At 43.8% G+C, this 18,288-nt stretch overlaps 1 protein-coding gene across 4 annotated transcripts in view; it reads left to right on the forward strand.

Annotated features, from left to right (window-relative positions):
• The window catches only part of TRAPPC8 (trafficking protein particle complex subunit 8), a 97,680-nt gene that overhangs the window by 62,085 nt on the left and 17,307 nt on the right, over nucleotides 1-18,288 (forward strand). For 3 of the 4 annotated variants that reach the window (XM_085889575.1, XM_085889576.1, XM_085889578.1), the window contains 4 exons: nucleotides 1,783-1,876; nucleotides 7,331-7,396; nucleotides 15,117-15,169; nucleotides 15,272-15,427. In XM_085889575.1, the coding sequence (XP_085745701.1) occupies nucleotides 1,783-1,876; nucleotides 7,331-7,396; nucleotides 15,117-15,169; nucleotides 15,272-15,427 (369 nt within the window). The remainder of the gene's footprint in view (nucleotides 1-1,782; nucleotides 1,877-7,330; nucleotides 7,397-15,116; nucleotides 15,170-15,271; nucleotides 15,428-18,288) is intronic. The other variant, XM_085889577.1, reaches the window with a different exon arrangement.

The raw sequence follows: 18,288 nt of genomic DNA on the forward strand, positions 1-18,288 counted from the left end.
GGCTGCCAAACCATGTGACGTATGACATCATATGTGGCAATGTTTTGTTCCTCATGGATCGGTGTTCATACATGTTTAAATTTTGCCTCAATCTGTTCAGCCTTGTCAGAGAAGATTTTTGAGGTTTAAAAAAAAACAACAAAAAAAAACAATATGTCTGCCAAATCATGTGACCGATGACATAATCAATTTTTATCCCTAGATGACCCTGAAAAACTTTCATACTGATTGGATGTTGTGTTCTACATATGCAATTATGACATCATAATGAAGGCACCTCTGACATTAAAAACAAAAACACTTATTCCCCATGAGGAGTACTTGCCATGTGCCAAGTTTCAATTTTTTCCTTGGTATAGTTTCAGATAGAGGTCTAAAGTTTTTCTGTTTTGCAACATGGCTGTCAAACCAAGTGACCGATGACGTCATAATTATCATTAAAACATTCCACATATGTTGTCCCTCCCATGATGAAAATTTCATCTCAATCCGACAAGCTGTTGCAGAGAAAAACACAAGTTCTGTGTGGACAGACAAACGGACCCAAATGTAATACCCTGTCCTCTGGTGAGGGTAATGAGAACAGCACTCGGTGGACGCAAACCTTCGCCAGGCTGAACAGTTTACGTTTTGTATTCCACTAATGGGGACAGGATCTGCATCCGGACCTGAACCAAAATCTCATCGGCTTGTTCTTGTCACCTACCCAACTCATCAACCTCGTTTTGTCACAACCCATCCACAACTTTTTGAGATATCCTGCTTATAGAAAAGTCAACACAGACGGGAGAATACCTAACCACCTCCACCTTGTGTGACGGAGTTTGAAAAAGAGTCAAATTTACTAATTTGTGTTCTCCATGTTCTCATAATAAAGGCTTGTTCAAGATTTGATGACAAAAGGTCAAATGGTGAAAACGTTGTGCCCTGGACAGACACACTGACGCTCAAATGGGAAAATTAATTAATTAATAAACGCTTTAAAGACAACCGTGGGCCCGTCAAATGTCCATTGGACCAAATTTTCATTGGTCTTCAAGGCCTTGTAGCATACCTTCCTGCTGTACTACTTGAGCATGAGCTTGTCTTTCACCAAGCCCAGATGTGCTTGGGCCATGCTGGAGATTATACATTCATTATTGCCCTTGCCAAATGATACTACTATTATTGTTGTTAATATTATTAGTATTAATTAATATATGCTTTGTTACAACGTTATCATTATTTTTATTTATTTTGTAATTAGAATGTTATGCTATGGAAGGACTTCTTGAGCTGCTCTATACACCTTGACATCGCGTGCCTTTAAAACATGGGATTCTTTCAGGTTCTTTGAAGTACATTAGCCTCGTCAACTCGGAAGATCACGATGAACATTCTGGTTACGCACACGCACACGCACCTCATCCATTTATAGTAGATTATTCAAATGCATTAATTGTCTAAAATTTCTCTGCCTTTAATAAACCGAAGTCGAAGGTCAACCTTTAACCATCCACATATCATCCCATCTTTAACCATATGTTTGACCATTCTACACCTTGCTTGCTCAAGCACCCAGTTCTCAACGTCAATATCACTTGTGTTTTTGCTATACAGTACAGTACTGTAGTCTCCTCCATGATACCTCCCAACGTTTCCATGCTCATTTCACCTGCACCGTTGAAATTTCCTTTATGCCCACCCCCACATGCAGTTTGATTTGTTCCTTGTGAGTGCTTACTTGGCTTTAATTCCTGGATAATTAACCCATGATTTTCTATCACTGCCTTTCCTCTCCAGCTGAGTTCCAGCGTGCAACAAATCCAGCTGCTTCAGGTGTCTAGTGCCAGCTCTTTGTGGCGTCTCTATTGTTGCCTCGCTCCATCAATGGAAGGTGCGCTGTCACTGCATCATAGCCTTTTTCTTAAGAGCAGAGGTTTAATTACCATGTTCTTTAATGTATTTGTTCCCTCTCCCACTGAAGGAGGGTGGAGGGTGTGTTTTCACCCCGACTGTCTGTCTGTATGTCGGTCTGTCTGTGAACAGGATATCTCAAAAAGTTGTGGACTGATTTGGATGAAGTTGGGTGTGTGACAAGGATGAAAAGATTCTATTTTGGTGAAGATTCAGATACTATAATTTTTGAAGTGATTCTTCACCATTGAGATGGGGGCCAAAAACGATGTAAAGCACAATATCTCAAGTTGTGGACAAATTTCGACGAAACTTGGTGGACTGTTTGGAGGTGTGACAAGGAAGAATTGATTCAATTTTGGTGAAGATCCTCCAAAATTGTTGAAAGTGATTCTTCACCATTGAGTGATAGGGCTCAAACCGATATGCATAGCAGCACAATATCTCAAACAGTTATGGACAGATTCAAATGAAACTCTGGACAGGTTGTGTGTGTGACACCTGACAAGGCCAAATCGATTCGATTTTGGTGAAGATACGAATCCGGTTACGAGAATTTTTATTTTTTTTCTCAAGTGATTCTTCACCATTGAGAGAATGGGTTCAAAAACGATATCTCACACATCTCAAAAAGTTGTGGACAGATTTGGATGAAACTTGGTGGATTAGTTGGGTCTGACGAGAACAAACCAATTAGATTTTGGAGGTCCTGATCCCAGTGGAATACAAAACATAAACTGTTCAGCCTGATGGAAGCATTTTAGTTTATTTTGGCCATATCTCCCTCTTTCATGCCTCCTTTTGTGTGTTTCTTGTTCGTGCGGGTTTGTGGTTCGTGGTTGGTGATAGCTCTTTGTAGATTATATTTTCATGCCCATCCCAAATTATCCAGGGTGTTGAGTCAATCCCAGTGTGTATGCCACCTGCAGATCAGGCAATGTAAGGCAGGCAGATTACCTCCTTCCTGAAACGTGCTCTGTGAGCCATCTGGGTTTTATCAACAATGCATCAGAGTGACCCAATTAGATTTTAATGAGCTCAATAACCAGAAGCTTGGAATGCAAATCCATAACACCATGCCCTTCAGCTGGCTTTCAACCTCTAACATGTCAGATGCAAGTCCATTGTTCACACCATAAGGCCTCCATTCATACTCGTGTAATTCTGTCATGCAATTGAATGAACAATTCATGAAGCTTTTTACTTACGAAATCTTTAGATTTCTTAAGTATATTGATGACTTCCATCGTGTGTGTGTGTGTGTGTGTGTGTGTGTGTGTGTGTGTGTGTGTGTGTGTGTGTGTGTGTGTGTGTGTGTGTGTGTGTGTGTGTGTGTGTGTGTGTGTGTGTGTGTGTGTGTGTGTGTGTGTGTGTGTGTGTGTGTGTGTACGATAACTCGTGAACAGAAGAAACTACCAATGTCAAATTACACCACATGGTTCAGGAGGGTGATGGCTAGCACTGATTAGATTTTGGTCAAATTCGGTCAAAGGTCAAGGTCACAGTGAGGTCAAACATAATTCCGTAAATTCATGTGGAGAAATGGAGTATTTTTGCTTCGGTCGACGTTAAGAGTTCGTTTTAACTTTGATTTTAATTTTGCTTTCGGTTTTTGCGATCGCTAAGGACGCTTAAAACTCAGTTGTCGAAATTCTGGTAAAAATCGGATGTTTTGGAGACGTTTTAAGATTGTATAAAAATATTTCACTCGCCGCGTCATGGCTCGTCACGTGGTGCAGCGGGCTCGAGCAGAGGCGTCGTTGAGTCACATAAAGGTTTTGCGTGTGCGCGCTGACAGTGTTTTCGATAAAGATGGTGTTTAAAAGTCATTTTTTTATCCCAATAAAGGTTATCGTCGCATGCCTGACTCTCGAAGCCGTCGGATTATGTAAAGATTGTTGGTGGATGGTCGAATATTACGGTTTTGTGACTTTGATAAAATAATCTATATATTAATACTGAAGGACCAATTTTGTGCTCCTCCTCGTGGTCGCGTCATGTTTTTCTCAGTACTGTGACCTGGAATGAAAGAAACTTCGTACCTGTAAGAGTGCATCGCATATAGTGGCAATAGTCAACTTTCAACTCTGAAGCAGAATAAACACTTTTCGTTTTACATTCGTTTACATGGCGACGTGTGACGTCACCGCTGAGAGGTGTCAGGACGTCATGACATCATCGGTCATTCGCTGACGTCATTACGTCTGTCGTCGACAGACCGTTACCGCTGAGAGGTGTAATTCCACTCCTCGAAAATAGCGTTTGCAATGTAAAACCCTCTTCTGCACATGCTGACAACCTCAGAATGTGAATTTGACACAAAAAATGGAACAATAAACATTGAATCTTCTATATATTAAAACTGAAGGACCAATTTTGTGCTCCTCCTTGCGGTCGCGTCACGTTTTTCTCGGTTCTGTGACCTGGAATGAAAGACACTTCGTACCTGTAAGAGTGCATCGCACATAGTGGCAATAGTCAACCTTCAACTCTGAAGCAGAATAAACACTTTTCGTTGAGACGGGGGCAGGGAGTGAAGAGACGGGGTGGGAGATGAAGAGGCGGGGGGCAAGGTAAGCAAATTTTTGGGCGGGGGTAAGCAAATTGAAAGCGGGAGATGGGGGGGGGGAATGGGGCGGGGGCTGGGGTGAAGTAGGCAGGGTTGAGTGTGAGGGGGTGGACAGGGGGCGGGGGCAAGTGTGGCAGGGAGGGAAGAGGCGGGGCCGGGGTAATTACATTTGTGGGCGGGGTTAAGCAAGTTGAAGGCGGGGGGAATGGGACAGGGGCGGGGAATGAGTAGGCGGGGAGAAACACGCCCTGTCCAGTCCATGTCCCTCGAGTGTGGGTGAGCTGGTGAGGGTGGTTGAATGAACAGAATCCGTCTGTGACGGGGTTTCGGCTAGTATTAAATAATAGCGTGGAGAAATGGAGATTTTTGCTTCAGTCGACGTTACGATTTTTGATGGTTTGGTACAGAAACATCGGAGCAACTTCTGGTTTGCGTCGCTACCTTCTCCAGATACAGCTTTTATTAGACAAGGTCAGAGGTCAAGTTGACGATTTCGTAAGTACCAGTCTATGACTGCTTGTTTGTTATCTTGCCAAAACGAAGTTTTTGCAAGATATGTTAGTCAGCTTGTATGTTTTTTTTTTTTTTGTTTTTTTTTGTTTTTGTTTTTGTCTAATCACGTATAAAAAATTCTGCAGAGCACAGTTATCATTGGAAATTTTTGTAACTTCGCATATCAGAGGCCTATAGAGGTCACTTTGTCACAAATCAGGGGAGTCGACGAAACCTTTATTTTTTGAGTAATTTTGATCGGATCGTCTTCAAACTTCATGGGAATATAGTTCATGGTCTGGCGCTCAGCTGATTAATTTTTGGTGGCGATTGGCCTTGACCTTCATGGTTAGCGCCTAAGGTCAAACATATTTGACCCCAAGGTCAAATTTTCAAGTTTTAGGAACCATATCGTGTAGTACCTCAAATTGAACACCTCGATGAGTGCTTTCTAGATATGTCAAGCTTGAGACATTATGACGTCATTTGGTGACGTTATGAGGCAAACGCATATTTTTCATGGTTACTCTGTAGAACGATTCTCATTGGAATCTCTCGTAGGCAGATATTCCTCAAGGAGTCGCTCCTGGTGGATAGCAGCTCTGTTCACCTCAGTGTGACCTTAAAGAAGTCACACGTGGTCACCTTTTGGCAAGATACGGGTCACCCTGCAGGTGACATTGGTTTATTTGTTTGTTTTTTTTGGAAATCTGACAGGACTTGAGGGTGGAGTAGTAGAAGCCGAAACCAGAATCCTATCCAGATTCTTCCTGATGACTCCTTTGCCTATTCAGGTTCCTCCCGATGGCTCCAACGATGCAGAGTAAACCCTCAAATATTGCGGGAAACCTATTGTGTTTTGATTTCTTTATCGCAGTATTTAATTTCAGCCAATCGTTTTTGAGCTGAAATTATTTGTCGTTTGTGTCCGCGTGTACGATTACCTCTCATTACGAGTCTTTTGTCGTTTCTCACGCACCGTTAATTGTAGTAATCAGACCATCATACGGAACAATGTTAAACTTAATCATAAATAGTCATCAAACAGGAAATGACATGGGGAAATCCTGTAATATCAGAGCTATAAGATCTAGTTGACACACAACACTTAATGATGCCCAAACTGCATCCGTGTGTACGATTACCTCCCATTAAGCCTTCTGTTTCTTGCGCACTGTTATTTTTTGGTAATCAGACTAGCATATGAGAACGAAGTTAAATTTAAGAATGAATAGTCAACGAACAGGGAATGACATACGGAGATTGTGTAATACTAGATCTACAAGATTTAGTAGACACACAACAGTTCATTATGGTGCCCAAATGTAAGACGATGGACAAAATTAATTTTTCCAAAAGGCAGAGAAAGGTTATGACATTGTGCAAAGAAATCGAGTTGTTAGATACGTCGGCAAGTAGTGAAAGTGCGGCATCTGTGGGTCGCCATTACCGGATCAACGAATCAGGTGTGTGTAAACATGAGCCAAATATCCACGCAAGGGTTCCTGCCGGCAAAGCACAAAAGGCTCATTCCAGTCCCGTGATCATCATATTGAAAACATGGAAAAAGTGCTTCATGTTTGGATCGAGGACCAAACAGAAAAAAAACCTTTGAGTGGACGGGTGTATGGGAGAACCCATTGTGGATTTACCAACGTTTCCACGAGGCACCCGGGATCAAAGGCTCCAATTCAACCACGGCTCATGGACCTAATTGAGGCAAATGGATTTATGTTGGAGCAGGTTTTTAACACCAAAGGGATGGCATTATTTTGGTGGAGGGTGATATCTCGTACCTTCCTGTCAAAGCAGGTAATATCTGCTCTGGATCAAGGTGTCGAAAGAGCCTTTCACCCTTCTTCTTTGTGGCAATGCAGCACGTGACTTAATCATGCTCCTGATGATTCAACAGCCATCGCAAGTTCAAATCCACATCCTTCTAACCTCCACCCTCCCCCCTATAGTAGCATCATCATCATTGCAGAGCTAAGTCTTGTGTTTTGTATTTATGGCAGAAAACAGTACGAACAAGTACATAATACGTTTACCCTCACCCACCTCACTGTTTTGGAATAAATTTAAAAGGTAAAAATTGTGTTTTTGTTTAATTTACATGATTTATTGTATTTCCATGTTTATTTCAATAGTAATGTTTATTTTTGGCGGCCATTGATCTTCCTCGATATTTTCTTGAAGTCCAGGAACCGAACCCCTGCTTTTCCCATTGGCCCTTGGTTTACACGATCGCGTTTTTCACAATCACGGCATTTTCCAGGAGCCTAACCCCCAGATTATTGGAGGGTTTTACTGTATTTAATTGCATCCTTTGGTTTGCATCCTGATGCTCAGGTGTGTTTGCTTGTTGGACTGCAGGTCTCACGGTGGGCCCAAAAGAGAAGTTGCTCCTCCACTTCAAGGCCATGGAAATGCGGAAGAATGGTGAGATTGCACACATAAATCTGTATTTTATGTTTATTGAAGCAAGTGCATCTATGTCCAGCCACTAACGGGACCTTTCATAACTAATAGCACCTTCTTTTTTGTTTGTGTTTCTGTTGGGAGTAATGTATAATAAAATAAATTGTGTATGTCGGTAGGACCCAGGGTCAAGTCATGAGCACAAAGAAAATAATTGCGATTTTCGCCTGTACACAGTTCAAATGGTTTACTGACCCCTGCTGCACTCACGGGGAGATTATGAGCCATGGCACAAATATATATAAATATATATATATATATATATATATATATATATATATATATATATATATATATATATATATATATATATATATATATTTGTCCCACTCTCTCCCCATCCTCTCTTCCACTCCTCCAACTCATGCTGCTCCCCAAGGAAACTGTTGTTTCTTGTGTGTAACATATATATATATATATATATATATATATATATATATATATATATATATATATATATATATATATATATATATATATATATATATATATATATATATATATATATATATACATATATATATACATACATACATACATACATACATACATACATACATACATACATACATACATACATACAGTGGGGAGAACAAGTATTTGATACACTGCCGATTTTGCAGGTTTTCCCACTTACAAAGCACGTAGAGGTCTGTGATTTTTTATCATAGGTACACTTCAACTGCAAAAGACGGAATCAAAAACAAAAATCGTGAAAATCACATTGTATGATTTTTTAAATAATTAATTTGCATTTTATTGCATGAAATAAGTATTTGATAAATCAGAAAAACAGAACTTAATATTTGGTACAGAGATCAGACGTTTCCTGTTGTTCTTAACCAGGTTTGCACAGACTGCAGCAGGGATTTTGGCCCCCTCCTCCATACAGATCTTCTCCAGATCCTTCAGGTTTTGGGGCTGTCGCTGGGCAACACAGATTTTCAGCTTCCTCCAAAGATTTTCTATTGGGTTCAGGTCTGGAGACTGGCTCGGCCACTCCAGGACCTTGAGATTCTTCTTACGGAGCCACTCCTAAGTTGCCCTGGCTGTGTGTTTCGGGTCGTTGTCATGCTGGAAGACCCAGCCACGCCCCATCTTCAATGCTCTTGTTGAGGGAAGGAGGTTGTTGGCCAAGATCTTGTGATACATGGCCCCATCCATCCTCCCCTCAATACGGTGCAGTCGTCCTGTCCTGTTTGCAGAAAAGCATCCCCAAAGAATGATGTTTCCACCTCCATGCTTCACGGTTGGGATGGGGTTCTTGGGGTTGTACTCATCCTTCTTCTTCCTCCAAACATGGCGTGTGGAGTTTAAACCAAAAAGCTCTATTTTGGTCTCATCAGACCACGTGACCTTCTCCCATTCCTCCTCTGGATCATCCAGATGGTTATTGGCAAACTTCAGACGGGCCTGGACATGCGCTGGCTTGAGCAGAGGGACCTTGCGTGCGCTGCAGGATATTAATCCATGATGGCGTAGTGTGTTACTTATGGTTTTCTTTGATACTGTGGTCCCAGCTCTCATCAGGTCATTGACCAGGTCCTGCCGTATAGTTCTGGGCTGATCCCTCACCTTTCTCATGATCATTGAGGCTCCACGAGGTGAGATCTTGCATGGAGCCCCAGACCGAGGGAGATTGACTTATCTTGAACTTCTTCCATTTTCTAATAATTGTGCCAACAGTTGTTGCCTTCTCACCAAGGTGCTTGTCTATTGTCCTGTAGCCCATCCCAGCCTTGTGCAAGTCTACAATTTTGTCCCTGATGTCCTTAGACAGCTCTCTGGTCTTGCCCATTGAGGAGAGGTTGGAGTCTGATTGATTGAGTGTGGACAGCTGTCTTTTACGCAGATAACGAGTTCAAACAGGTGCAGTTAATACAGGTAATGAGTGGAGAATGGGAGGGCTTCTTAAAGACAAAACTAACAGGTCTGTGAGAGCCGGAATTCTTCCTGGTTGGTTGGTGATCAAATACTTATTTCATGCAATAAAATGCAAATTAATTATTTAAAAATCATACAATGTGATTTTCAGGATTTTTGTTTTAGATTCTGTCTTTCACAGTTGAAGTGTACCTATGATAAAAAAATTACAGACCTCTACGTGCTTTGTCATTGGGAAAACCTGCAAAATCGGTAGTGTATCAAATACTTCTTCTCCCCACTGTATATGTGTGTATATCTATATATATATATGTAATATATTGTTGCGAACGACCGCGTTTTACCGAATCGCGGCCGCTTCGCCCACCGAACGTGCAATTCAGTCGCGACTTTCTGGAACAACGCCGAAAACCAGTCATGGGTGTGCTCCAAGCACACCACAACCTTGTCCGTATTTTACCCGCGCGTTACAGGGTCCGACCGCCGAATAATCGATTTACCTTATTACTCGCGCGGGTAGATTACCGAGAGATTGTACCTCAACGAAGGCCTGCTTGGACACGAGCCGCTCCAAGCAGCTCGCTCCGTCTTGGGATAACCGAGCGGGGTTTTATCGTGTGGCCTCGTTGGACCCAATTCTATTATCGGCTCTTTAAAAGCCCACAATATTCCGATTGCAATATGGCAGTTCAATTGGGGAAAAGGACGCAACGAGCAGGTCAACATTCAAACAAGCACATTTTTTCACACATGTATGCAGTCAGGTATTCATGCATGCACGTATAAAGCCAACAAAAGCGATGAATGCAAAACATGCATGCAGTTATTCAATGGATGAAGTGAGTACCAGTGTACTGGGCCCGGTGTATGCCCCGGTTAAAATAGGTGTACCATATCCCTGTGTCGTAAGAGGCGACCAGGGTTGTCAGGAAGGGCATCCGGCATAAAACCTGTGCCAAATCATTATGCGGATTATAACGGATGATCCGCTGTGGCGACCCCTAATGGGAGTAGCCGAAAGAAGAAGAAGAATAAGAAATATATATATATATATATTTTGTTACGGCTGTGGAAATTCGCAAACCACCATCCAGGTCCCATAGGTGAGATATCTCTTTAGTACATGTGTAGTTAGCCCCAAACCCGTTGTTTAGAGGGAATTAATGTGATTCATTCGGGCTGCGACACTTTGAGTCAATCGTTTTTCTTTTTCTATCTTTTATTTCAACCAAAAACCAACGAGGACGCTCGGTGGGCTTTTCACGCCATTCTTCTCCGTGTTTGGTGTGAGGAGGAGAAGCGGGGTGGGGGCAGCTGGCGCCCGATTGGTGGATGCGCGGTGTGACGCGGCCAGGGAGGAGGAACGCTCCTCTTCGAGACCTTTCTCGAAGCGCCTCAAAGGGGGGTGGAGCAAAGAACCGGGCGGAGCAACGGGGCGGAGCCCCGCGATATAAAAAGGGATGGCTCTGTGAAGAGGGATTGATGTTGTTCCTGCCGGCCTATTGATCCCTGCGGAGCCCTTGATCCTGATGAGCCTTGGACCTTTTGGACAAACGACGGTGTGGAGAGAGAGACACAGAGAGAGAAAGCTCCTGTTCGAGGGTTCGCCGGAGTCGGTGTGGTCCCAAGACCCCGCTGGTGGGACGGAGTGTCCGCCATTTCCTCTCCCTCTCCACCCCGAGTGTCGACGATTTCTTCCCCCCCCCCCCCCCTGTCTGCACCGAGAGAGCGCTGAAAACCCCGTTCATTCCCCAAAACCCCGGTCCGTGGTGTCGAACGGCAACACGTGCCGGCGCGATGCACGAGCTCGCCGACAACGCCGGAGGAGTGGGAGCTGAGGGCACGGAGAAGGACTCGGTGCGCGCACAGGGAAGTGACCACTTCTATTTCTTTTCGGGGTTTTTTTTGTATGGAACTTGTGGTGCCGTGTCTTGTAAAGTAAAACTGTATGTGTTGCCGTGTGTTCGCGTAGTTGGTTGTTGCTCTGCGTCGTCATTGCTTTTATTGTTTTCTTCTTGCCTATGCTTTATGTGCATTTCTAATTCTGTTTGGCTGTATATGTGTGCTTTGTGTCTGTGTCTGTGTGAATAAAGTGCTTGTGTGAACTTGTTCCCCGTTTCGCTGCGCCCTTCCCTTTGTTGAATCTCCATCTTGCTTCACGTAAAGGGTTCGTGGTGGGCTTAATACGCCCGATAAGTAATCGGAACCGCCGAGGCCGACGATAACACCGCTCAGTTATCCCGATAGTACGGAACGGACCGCTTAAGCGGCCCGTGTCCGGAGTCGACCTGCGGCGAGGTGCGATCGCCCGGTTTACCATCCGCGTGGGTACTTAGGTAGGTCGAGTTTGGCGAACAACCCTATCCCACGCGGGTGGCCGATTGGCACGATCGTGGTGAGGCCGAAAGGCCCACCCGTGACTGGCTCCGGGTGATAGTTCCTGGAGGGTCACGACAGAATTGTCCGTCCGGTGGGCGAGGCGGCCGCCATTCGAGTCGAGCGGCCGATCGCATGCCGGCGGGCGCGAATTCGCAACAATATGTATAGTGTCCCAAAAAATGTACTCACTATTTAAATGATAATAAATGCGTTTTTTATTGACTTAGAAACAAGATGAATGGTTAAATGGATAAATGCATGTTTACAAATGTTCAAACTGACGACCATCACGTTCCAAACACAACCGATAGCGCGGACCAATGGATTCAACAGCGTTACAAATCATTTCATTTGGAACTGCAAGACATTGTCTTTCAATTTCCTCTTTCAGCTCATCAACTGTTTCTGGTTTTGAGCCGTAAACCTTATCTTTGAGATATCCCCATAAGAATAAGTCCATTGGAGTGGTCTGGGGAACGCGCAGGGAATTCAACACTACCTCTCCGCCAAATCCTTCTGTTTGGAAAAGTTGCTTCGAGATAGGCCCTTACATCACGGTTTGTAGTGGGGAGGTGCTCCATCTTGCTGAAAGTAAATCTCTTCGTCACCAAATATCTCTTCGACACGTGGACCGACGGATTCCTGCAGCAAGTTTAAGCAAACATCCCCAGTGACAGTTTGGTCAAAAAAGAATGGACCTAGGATGCCCAATGCTGATATCCCACACCACACAGTAACCCCTGGTAAGTTTATATGGTGTTCCATAGTAACATGCGGATTTTCAGGAGCCCAGTATGTGCAATTGTGTCGGTTAATTGAGACATTTAACTTGAAGCTGGCCTCATTGCTCCAAACAATTTTGGATGGAAATGCTGCATCGTCTTCGCATTTGCCCAGGTACCTCTCGCAAAATTCAGCTCTCCGGTCAGGATCGTCTTCATTTAGAGCGTGGATTAACTTTGGAATGTAACTTTTCCAATTAATTCGCTTCAAAATGCGATGCGCGCATGATTTTGGGATTCGTCTCACAAGCCATTTGTCGTACAGATTTCCATGGGGATCGGTGAAGGGTTTCCAGCAATTGATTTTCCTTTGTGGGGGTGGTTGATGACCGTGGTCTTCCTGAACGCTCCTTATGGACGTCATGCACAGTTCCATCTGTTTCAAACTTATCTCCGATGCGAGCAATGGTGCGTTGCATTTGTGGATCTTTGTGAAAAATGTCTTCTAAATTGTCTTTGCACTTCCATGATGTTTTCGTGCTTCCAGTAGCACTTTATGATAAATTTTCTTTCTTCAACACCGAGTCGTACTTCTGCCATTATTATGGTCAATTTGATCTGAAAATAAATGAAAAATTCAATGAGTTATGAGGAGCCAAAATGTGAGTACATTTTTTTGGGACACTATATATATATATATATATATATATATATATATATATATATATATATATATATATATATATATATATATATATATATATATATATTATACACAACATGACCAAAAGTATGCGGACACCCCTTATAATTCGGATATTTCAGCCACACCCATTGCTGACAGGTGTATAAAATCATGCACACAGCCATGCAATCTCCATCGGCAAACATTGGCAGGAGAATGCGTCGTACTGAAGAGCTCAGTGACTTTCAATGTGGCACCGTCATAGGATGCCTCCTTTCCAAAAAGTCAGTTCGTCAAATTTATACCCTGCCAGAGCTGCCCCGGTCAACTGTAAGTGCCATTATTGTGAAGTGGAAACGTCGAGGAGCAACAACAGTTCAGCCGCAAAGTGGTGGGCCTCACAAGCTCACAGAATTGGACCGCTGAGTTCTGAAGCGCATGGTGCGGAAAAATCATCTGTCGTCAGTTGCAACACTCACTTACCGAGTTCCAAACTGACACTGGAAGCAACGTCAGCACAAGTGCTGTTCGTCGAGAGCTTCATGAAATGGCTTTCCATGGCGGAGCAGCCACACACAAGCCAAAGATCACCATGCACAATGCCATGCATCGGCTGGAGTGGTGTAAAGTTCACCACCATTGGATTCTGGAGCAGTGGAAACGCGTTCTCTGGAGTGATGAATCGCACTTCACCATCTAGCAGTCCGACAGACAAATCTGGGCTTGGCAGATGCCAGGAGAATGCTCCCTGCCTGATTACATAGTGCCAACTGTAAAGCTTGGTGGAGGAGGAATAATGGTCTGGGTAGGTTTTTCATGGATCAGGCTTGGCCCCAAAGTTCCAGTGAAGGGAAATCTTAATGCTACAGCATACACTGACATTCTAGATGTCTCTGTGCTTCCAACTTTGTGGCAACAGTTTGGGGAAGACCCTTTCCTGTTTCAGCATGACAATGCCCCCATGCACAAAGTGAGGTCCATACAGAAATGGTTTGTCAAGATCGGTATGGAAGAACTTGACTGGCCTGCACAGAGCCCTGACCTCAAACTCATCGAACGACTTTGGGATGAATTGGAACGCTGATTGCGAGCCAGACCTAATCACCCAACGTCAGTGCCCGACCTCACTCATTCTCTTGTGGCTGAATGGAAGCAAATCCTTGTAGCAATATTCCAACATCAAGTGGAAAGCCTTCCCAGAAGAGTAGAGGCTGTTATAGCAGCAAAGGGAGAACCAACTCCATATTGATGCAAATGATTTTGGATGGGATGTTGGATGAGCAGGTGTGTGTGTGTGTGTGTGTGTGTGTGTGTGTGTGTGTGTGTGTGTGTGTGTGTGTGTGTGTGTGTGTGTGTGTGTGTGTGTGTGTGTGTGTGTGTGTGTGTGTGTGTGTGTGTGTGTGTGTGTGTGTGTGTGTGTATGTTGAAATTCTTGGTGTTGGCTTGATTGTTCAGGTGGTGGGCTTGGGATCCCAGGATCCTGAGTTCAAATCTCACTCACTGTTGAATTAATGCCAGGTGGGGTTGATGACTGCCTGCCATCCTTCCGAGATCAGCAAAATGAGTGCCAGCTTCCTGATATACTGTGTCAGAGTGGCGACCCGTCCAGGATTGTGCACAATAGCCAAGGAGACTACTTAGGCAACACCAACACTCTGCACAGAGTGGTTCCTATGGATATATATATATATATATATATATATATATATATATATATATATATATATATATATATATATATATATATATATATATATATATATATATATATACCGTTTTTACATACACACACACACACCAGGAGGGCTTGTTGAATACCATAATCATTTTGGAAGTGTCCTTTTTGAGTATTGATCTCCAGGGTGAGAAGGGCTCATGTAGTTGAAGGAAGCATGTTGCCAGGTCTCCGTTTGCATTTGTGGTGTTATTGTGAACTTTGTTATTCCTCGATGTTGCACACACAGTTTGTTGTCTGATCTCCCCTCTTCCCTTCCCCACTGGAACATCCCAGGCCAGGAAGTTGATGAGATGATCTTTTCCAACATAGCTTTCTCTAATAAACAGGTGAGGTCTGCATTACTTACCTGAAATTCCTCCTTTGTATCATCCTCTGGATTTTCCTGTCATTTCTTCTTTTCATATTTCCTTCAACACCCTTGAGCCCAGCAGGTGCCAAGCTGGAGCAGTCCCTGCCGGGATTTTTTCATCAGTGCTGTACAACGCAACCTACGTAGCAGGGGAAGGTCACGGGATGTGCTCGATCACCTGGACAGGCTCCGGAAAAGGTGTCCAGTCCAATTTGGGCTCATCGTATTGTGGAAGGTGAGGGAATGTCATGGCCAACACCTCTTCTCCACAGGTTTATACTGACCCAAATGTGGTTTACTTCATCACCATGTCAGATCGATTTGTGTTTCGCTTGTGCATGTTAAATGGATGAGTTTATCTAACGAACAGTTCACCTTCCTTAAGAGTAGGAGAGCATTTGAGGAGTTGATTTATTGACATCTGAGCAACGTAGGGTAATTTATTAGGTGAGAGCCGATTGGTTATTCTCTCCAATTACGAGTGAGACGCGATTGTGTCTTGTTGTATAGTTCGATTGACCCGGCGTTGCACGAGAAGAGAAGCGTGAATGAGTAACAATTTGTAGCCAATCACAAAGATTGATTGATGAGCTGATTGGAGCTCTGTTTAAATTTCCACGTGTGTACAGCTGTCCCTTGATACATCTAAAGAAGATGTCTGAATATAAACGGCTTTGCATTTTTATCTTCCTCTTCGTGTGTTGTTGTGTCATTTGAAATTCAGCATCGAATAAGGCTGTGATGAACATCCCATCAACAATGTCACCTTCCTCACTCCTTATACCGCCTAATTATATATTTTCCAAAAGTGGATGTGGATGGGCTTTGCAGGGATGGGACGGGTGGACGCTTTCTAGTTTTATATAAACCCAAACCGGCATCACCTCATCTCACCGTTTTAAACCATTCACCACCCCCCCCCCCAACCGCCTCCCCTGCCCCTTCTCAATCCACAGAGTTATCTTGCCTGCCCCCCACCCTCCCCTGCCATGGGGCAGGCAAAAGTATATGCTGCCTTGTATGTAATTGTCAGGATTAATTTACCCATGCAATGGCATTTGAACAATAATAGCAAATATCGACTGAGGGCTTGCCATTGGCGGGGGTGGTGGTTATATTTATACCCTGAGTTTGGAGTTTGAAACTTCAAAGATGTGGCCATGCAAAGGAGAGAGAAAGAGAAAAAGAGATTTTTACCTTTTGTAATTATAGAGAAACGCATCTGCTTCATGATAGATTGATGTCACAAAATGATTTTCATTAATGAAATGAAACATGTCTGTGGTAGGTTTTTTTTTTTTTCTTTTTTTTTTTTAATTGGAAATATTCTCGTTACTTGTAAAATTTGGCCATCCCCTCCCCCTCCCCCATGATTTGACTTTTCTTTTCTTTTTGTATCCACTGTCGAGGCTCGTATGAGAGCTAACACACAGAACAGACAACATATTTCAGACAGATCAAGGGGGGATGGGGCAGGCCAGAGAGGAGACTAGAAGACACAAAGACCACCGACTTGCCTGCGGTGAGAGAGTGAGAGGCCCAAAGACTCAGCCTCATCGTGGGAAATACCAATGATCCTAAATGCCTTGGTTTACACAGTGTGAAGCCAAGAAAGGTGAGAGGCGGGAGCACCAGCCCAGAGAGGAGAGCAGTACTCCATCAGGCTGTGGACTAAAGCTTTGTATGTGGTCAGGAGCTCAGGTGTGCCGTGGAGTGGTGACTGTGTCAGTAACTGGCTTTGGAGGCCAGGTTGGAAATGTGGCTTTTCCAGGAAAGATCACGGCAGATCGAGAGACCCAGAAGCATGAAAGAAAGGACTTCTTCAAGAGGATTGTTGAGAAAGTAGATGGGTGGGGGTTCCAGACAGTCCTTTTGAAGAGACATGGTGAGAGTGTAAGATTTGTTAGGATTGAAAGACATGTTTCACATGTTGGACCAGCTTGTGATTTTATCCAGATCAGCAGAGAGTGAAGATGCTGCTGCTTGCTGGTCTCAGGAATAGCATATGGTACGACAGAGGGTGGAGTCATGAGCACAGAGATCATTAATGAAAACCAGAAAAAGAACAGGGCCCAGAACACTGCCTTGAGGAACTCCAGCTTGGACAGGAAGAGGGTGATGAAAACTCCATTAAGGGCCACACGGTGGCTCCGACAGGTGAGGAAGTCTGCGAGCCATTTGTGGAGATGTCCTTGGATACCAAAGGAAGAGAGTTCGGTGAGCAGGGCAGTGTGCCAGACTGTATCGAAAGCACGTGATATATCTAGGGAGATGGCTCTCATTTCATGTCTGGCATTGAGGATCTCTATCCATTGTTGGGAGAGCAGAAGCAGCAGATCCAGGGTAGAGTGACCTGGTCTGAATCCAAATTGATGATCGGAAATCAAGACTTTGGAGAAGAGGAAGCATTTAATGTCTGAAGCGATGATGGATTCCATAACCTTACTGATGATTGGGAGAAGGCTGATTGGTCTGTTGTTGCAGGGATTTGTTTTTGCACCTTTTTATGCAGAGCAGTCATGTTTGCTCATTTCCAAGCAGATGGCAGAAGACGGTGAGCAAGAGCAGAGTTGTAGGTTTTTAGGACACGTGGGCTGATGCCGTCTGGACCGGTTGCAGAATCTAAGTCGAGGTTTGACAGCAAGCTCTCCACCTTGTCAGTGAAGGACACAGTCCAGGAACTGCTGGGTGCCAATGGGTACAGAAAGCGATGGGTTTGCGACACAAGATTTAGAAGCAAAGGACACAAGATTTAGAAGAGGAAGTGAAGATGGGAGACCAGTCTATAAGTTTGATGGCTGCTTGAAGTCCCTGCCAGTCGGCCCGAGTGAAATTCTAGATTCGACCGTGCTGAGGTCGAATAAACTTTTCATCAGAACCGCAAGATTATGTAAGTTACTTCCTGCATCCTGTCATTTCTGCACTAACCTACAGGGGGTACTGCATCAGCAGCACAGATATCTCAACGAGAAATGATGCAACCGGCAGCCTCGTACTGCATGTTCTCAGAACAACTTATTGGAAACGTGATTTGACTGGTTAAAAAAACAAAACTAACATGATCACTGCACAAAGCTGCCATGATCTGCTAATAAA

The sequence above is a fragment of the Eptatretus burgeri genome, chromosome 7 (assembly GCF_056783735.1).
Source record: "Eptatretus burgeri isolate ZD-2024b chromosome 7, Ebu_testis_v1, whole genome shotgun sequence".
NCBI lineage: Eukaryota > Metazoa > Chordata > Myxini > Myxiniformes > Myxinidae > Eptatretus > Eptatretus burgeri.